Raw genomic sequence first — 6,249 nt, 5'->3', positions numbered from 1 at the left:
GGGAAAGAGAAAGCTATGCATTTCTAGGAATCCCTCGTCTTCCAAATGAGGGCGTCCCCGCTCCCTTCCAGATGCGTTTCCCGCGTTGGGAAGCAGAGCCCGGCGCCAGGACCCGTCTTTCCGAAGCCGCACGGCCACATCGGGGCCTCGGATCTGAGCTCTCAACGGCCACCGATCCCCACCGCGTTTTCCCAAGGCGCTACTAGGTGCTAGGTAGCTTACTGTGAGACAGGCCGTTAGCCTGTTTCTTCTCAAAGTTCTCTAGTTGGATTTCAGCAATTTAAGAAAAAAGGCGCCGGGTCTCTGCGACCTTTGGGTGGCTCCTCAGGCCTCGTGGGGCAGTTTGGTCAGGATCTGCGCGCCCCCCGACGTGATGAGAACTGTGTGCTCGAACTGGGCCGACCTGAAACACACAAGGCAGCGATCAGCAAGCGCTCAAGCGCCTGCGGGGCGGGGAGTAGCAGCTCGCCCTCGTTGTCGGACGAACCTTCCCTTTCTATACAATTTAAAAGAAACCGGGCAGAAAGCAAACACCTTTGATTGTCCAAGGAGACCACAGTCCATGCATCCTCCAGCACTTTAAATTCAGGGGATCCCTCGGTTATAATTGGCTCTGTAAGAGGGAAAATATTTACTGCAGTGATCTAATCAGATTCTTGTTAAACATTGTTTCGGCTCATTATCAAAAAAGAGAATAAAAAGGTTCTCCCCGCTCCCTCCAAGTGCTTCCCCCCACGGGCTCATGTTGTCATCTCGCAAGCGCTGATAATTGATGTTGCTTACATAGTATGCTACAAACCAAACAGTAGGCAGAGGAAACGCTATGGCATTCAAAAATGTTATGAAGTTGCCTAGTTTGTAATTTTTTTTAGAGGAAAAAAGGGCATTTTAATCAAGCCTTAATTAGGACCCTGTGGATAATAACCACCCAAACACCAGTCCCTCTTATGAATACCAGTCAGTTTTTTAAAATATTTGAATTTTTAAAACATGCTCAAAATGTTCATTAATCAGCAAATAACAATTTTCTTATTTCGCTCTAATTGCTTCTCCATTAAGCCCCACAGTCAGAAATATGAGGCCTTCAGGGTCTTAGGTGATTGGAATTTGGTGGTGATACCAGTCACATGATCAGCCAGGAATGGGTTACCAGAGAGTATGTCACTAGCTGACAGGGAGCAAGGGACATAAATGCCCCTAGTTACTGGGTGTTAATGAAAAACAAAAACAAAAACACCCCACAAAACAACACAAAAAACCCAAACACCACATTACACTGGTAACAGAATTAAAAGGTTGGACGGCTGCCGTCTCCTAAATGTGTTGGTAAGTATCTGATTTAGGAAGATGGGGCTCGAGGATATTATTTAATCAGATTTACTATGCATCTGAATTATTTAATTATGCTGATTGGCTTTATTAGCCCTTCAACTGGACTGCCTGGCCTAGGCCAGCGCCGCTGCTTCCACAAGGGATCCACGGATCTCTGAAGAGGAGCTCAGCACTGACCCACGGTGAACGCCATGCCCTCCTCCATGCGTAGATCGCTGTCATTCACTGTAAAACAAAAACAAAAACAGAAAACAATGGGTGTGGGGGGCAGGAATGGGAAATGGAGAGGACAGAGAGAAACGGAATTAGAGGGGTTAGGCTACTCAAAAAACATGGTTATCTTATTTATTTTTTCTTTTAGGAAGAAAGGGTGGAGGTTTCTAGAATCCTGGGTGGTAGCTACCACCCATGGGTTAATAAGCACAGGGCTCCTAGGCCTCAGCCTTTGCATTTTCTGAGCTTGGGGTCAGGACCCCTAGGAAGGGTGCACCAAGGCTAAGCAAAATCAGCCTGGGTGCTTGAGACACCTGCTGGGCTCCCCCTCTCCGCTGTCCCCTGGCCACTTGCTCTGAGGTCTCCTGGCTTCGCTGGGTCCTGGACCTTGCCCTCCACACCTCCAACCCAAAGAGTAAGACATCTTGGGAACTGAGTCAAAGGGAAGGCAGGTTGGTAGAAGGCAAGAACAGGGGTGACTTGAAATATTTCCAGGTGCTGGCGCTGGGTAGGCACATGCCTGAGACACCCTTTCTGCACTCCAGCCTGGGCCTCTTATGAGCTGCCTCTGGTGGAGCTCTTTGGCCCAAAGGGAGTTCTGACCTGCTGAGTCTCTAGGGATCTTCCAGGGGATGGATTCCAGCCAGTAGTTCCTCCAGGGGCTGCTCCCACCGCAAGCACACAGGTCAAGGCTCTAGGGCCAACTTTCCTTTGGCCCCTGTCCAGGTATGCATCCCCCTTGGGGGCACTCCACAGAACTGCTTCCTACCCTAACCCAATACCCCCCCCCCCACTTTCTGGCCCACCCTTGCTTTCTCACTGTAGGGTACAGATCCAGGCAGTGAAAAACAGGAGATTCTGGGGAAAGAACACAGGGTGGGTATAATCTAGAAATCACTAAGAGTACACGCTGCTAAATACATCAGCTGTCAACGCTGTGTAGGATGTAATGAAGTTTAACCACAACAGTCAGCGGTTTGAGAAGGGGGCAGAAAAAGAAAAACAGAAAACAGTCATATGTGCATACTGCTGGGACATTGATGCTGTGGTGTTTTGTTTTCAGTAACTTTTTCTAGACAAATATCCCTTGTGCCTTCCAGCCATCACCCTTCAGGAGACAAAAAGCAAAACAAACCTTATTTTGGGACTGAAACGGCTGGGCTCTAATTCAATAACATAGCAATGTGCTGGTTACGATTAGGTAGGACCCCCCCATTCCCACCCACACACTCATAGGAAAGGATGACATTGTGGATTCAAAATTGCAGCAAGGGATTCAGGAGCAAAACTGCTTTATCCTGATTACATTCAATAAGCAGCTCCCAAACTAACTTTCTTACCATGATGCCAAATTTCTGGATGTCCATGAAAGTAAGATCCTATCCCATGTCCCACAAAATGTGGACAGACTTGCAAACCATTCTGATGAGTTATCTGGCTTTAAAAGTAACCAAACAAAATACTTAATTAAATTGGATCATTTTAAGTGCATACACAGATAAGACAAAGTCACTTCAAAATATTCTCTGAAAAAGAAAAAAATAAGTTATATTTAGGATAGTAACAACTTGTTTTCATTATTCTGGAAAAATTTTAAATTTTGTCACAGCTTGTAACAACTCCCTCTGGATAAATGAAGAAAAAAAGGTATGTATCTAACACAGTAATTTGCTTCATTTACTTTATTATTATTATTATTTTTGCGGTACACGGGCCTCTCACTGCTGTGGCCTCTCCCGCTGCGGAGCACAGGCCCAGCCGCTCCACGGCATGTGGGATCCTCCCGGATCATGGGGCATGAACCTGTGTCCCCTGCATCGGCAGGCAGACTGTCAACCACTGCGCCACCAGGGGAGCCCTGCTTCACTTACTTTAGTACAGCATTCAAACAAGGCCACTTTTAGATGATGAGTGTGCATGCACACATATATAGCTAACTATAACCAAGATACATGTACAGGTAATGCAGGTCATAAAAATCTGCCTGATTTGTATGGAGTTTCACAAAAAGGCTGTGCAAATTACCACTGATTTGGGAACCAGATAAAAAAATTACAATCTGAAATGTGACTTCCTACTTCTATAATTCTATAATTCAGAACATTAGACATTTTACAAACAGACACACTCACACAAAAGGTCACATCTACTTTGTCAGTATTCTTGAAACACTCCAAAACTTTGTGATTATTTGGGATTTCTACTAAAGACTTACACCATTAACAAAATTCATAAAAAATGCTTTTTAATCGCTACAATGCTTAAGTGAAGCTGGTATTGTGATTCCTAATTCTTAATGCTTCATTAGTTATCTCTACATGCAAATCGTTTGGGTTCCATCTATCCCATATAAGTGAAATCTTACAATCCAACCCTAAAATCTTCACCTACAAGGTTAAGAAGTCATTTTTGCAATCAGGTGAACATGTTCATTTCTGGGAGCACCAGAAAGACAAGAACATACATATCATGAACAATCTATATTTTCATGTGAATGAAGGGCAAAGTGCCTTAACGCTAACCATAATAATGGATTGGGGTTTACAGGCCCACTGTTTAAATTCTTAACAAAACCAAAGTTCTCAGATCCCAAACTAGAGGTTCCAACAGCCCTTCGGTTTAGTTTAATATGAACTCAAAGGCGTTTAGCCAGCATCTTTATGAGCATTCCTGTCAATATACTTTTCTGTATACATTTTTAACCTTCATCTCCAGACCTGTAAAATGTCTTCACTTAGGCCAGGATGTCACTATAAATAGCAGGTGGGCAGCCTCTCATTCAGATTTAATTTCCATGTAACAGTGCAGAAATAGGTGAGCTATGCATGTGTTGAGAGGAATGGTAAGTGAATGCTTTTATCTCTTAAGTTGTTCTTTATGGTTATACTTATTTCTGTGTGTCTTTGCACTTTGGACAGGAGGTATTACAACTTTTCCAAGATGTTCCTATTTGTACCACGCAATTTCTGAATAGAAATTCAGGATGGAGAGTGGATAGAGGGTGGAAGAGAGATTATTTAGTAAGATAAACTGATCTAGTATTTTTTTTTACAAGAATGGGTTCTATCTAAACCTGTAAATTATGTTATCTATGTCCCAACAGACCTCAATAATTCTAAGAAGATTCATTATAAACTGTTCTATTTTCTTTTCTTAAAAAAACCAAACCAGTTTTTGTTTTTGTTTTCTTTTTAAGGCTCTAACTGATTGGCAGGCATCACAGCTACGTCGACAATGCGCGTTACAATGGCAATCTTCATTTTCATTTCCGATGAGAGGAGGGGAAGAAAGCCCGCTCTGAAAAAACACCTGGGGTCCCTCCCCCGCCCATGCCTCTCATTCCTCTTCATAAAAGAAGCTGGGCAATTACTAGGTGGCTAAAGATATCTGAGTGCATTCTACAACGATTTACTGCCCGGATCCTGCTGGAACTTCTGGTATTAGGAGGATCATAGAATGTATGTGTCATGGATGCAAAGGTCAGAGGATTTCACAGCTGTGTGGCAAGAGGAAAAGAACAGGACAGATTTCCCTCAGTTCCTTGGTTGAGCACCCATCTCAGCGCTTGATTCTCACGAACTAAGTAAACACGTCTGTCTGCTTTTTAGGGTATTTTCCTTTTGGATTGGTAGTTCGCTTTTTAACGCATACTTCCTGGAACTGAATGGAATAAAATCTCATTAATATTTCTAATTACTGTTGAAAAGCGTACCCCTTCTACTATTCTACTATATACTGTTCTTCTATTTTGGAATATAAGGGTAGCACAGGATTATTTACCTGATTCTAGGGTTTAAATCTAACTTTGTGGAGGTAATCCAAGCAATTTGTGGTAGCAAATCCCACTCTAACATGGAATCAAGTGGCTAGGATCCCTAGCTGTGGCATGGGAAAGTGGAGTACACATGCTTCTCTTGACTGGTGTGTTGGGGGAAATGGAAGCTGCTGGGTGGGCAGGGGTGCCCAAGAAGTACACAACTGCTCCCCAACACCAGCCATCGAGGGTCATGACCCATTTCTGAGCATAAGGGTCTTCCTGCCTTGGACATTTCACAGATGAAATCTGCCTTCTTTTTGTTAAAATCTACCAAAAGAACGCTCCTGGTATTAGCTCTTCTCTTCTGATTTTCTCTGATTAAAAATTTTCTAAGACAGCCACTCACCCGAGCCTGAGTACATCTGTGATTTGAAGCTCTTCAGATGGAATATTTGGGGAGGAGAGAAGGGGAGAGGAGGAAGGAGATGTATAAAAGCAGTTTACGAACCTACCTGAAAATCATACTGTATTATTACAGTTCACGTTTCAGGTACGGTTTAGAGTTGAAAGAAAAATCTCTCTAAAGGAATTTCATCTTGTGATCATTTTCTTAATTTAATTCCCTTTCATGAGATAGTTTTCCTCAATTGAAGTTTTGTCTAGATAAATTAAAATTCTTGATACACTTAAACTACATTTTATGACTAAGAATACATTCCCCAAGAGGGCAGAGGAGTATTATATTTAAGTACATACTCTTCTAAAGAAATAAAAATGCACATGAAAATTGTTTTATTACCATTTTCTCATGAACTCTATGAACAGCACTGATTTCCAAATGGTCACATCTCTAATTAAAGGATCTCAAATGGCACCTGATTTTCTAAGTTATGGAATTTTACTTTAATCTTTCCAGATTTTTATTTTAAGCAGTAGTTTTGAATGCA

The 6,249-nt window shown here is 42.6% G+C and overlaps 1 protein-coding gene across 1 annotated transcript in view; it reads right to left on the bottom strand.

Moving 5' to 3' along the window:
- Positions 1-324: 324 nt before the first annotated feature.
- The window catches only part of METAP1D (methionyl aminopeptidase type 1D, mitochondrial), a 79,266-nt gene continuing 73,341 nt past the window's right edge, over positions 325-6,249 (bottom strand). The window contains 4 exon segments of the mRNA XM_007458837.1: positions 325-403; positions 535-613; positions 1,510-1,557; positions 2,886-2,983. Of these exon segments, the coding sequence (XP_007458899.1) occupies positions 325-403; positions 535-613; positions 1,510-1,557; positions 2,886-2,983 (304 nt within the window).

This window comes from Lipotes vexillifer, unplaced genomic scaffold (genome assembly GCF_000442215.2).
Source record: "Lipotes vexillifer unplaced genomic scaffold, Lipotes_vexillifer_v1.1 scaffold1306, whole genome shotgun sequence".
NCBI classification, from domain to species: Eukaryota; Metazoa; Chordata; class Mammalia; order Artiodactyla; family Lipotidae; genus Lipotes; species Lipotes vexillifer.
The sequence above is the reverse complement of the archived record's forward strand: the minus strand, read 5'-3'. Positions and strand labels throughout refer to the sequence as shown.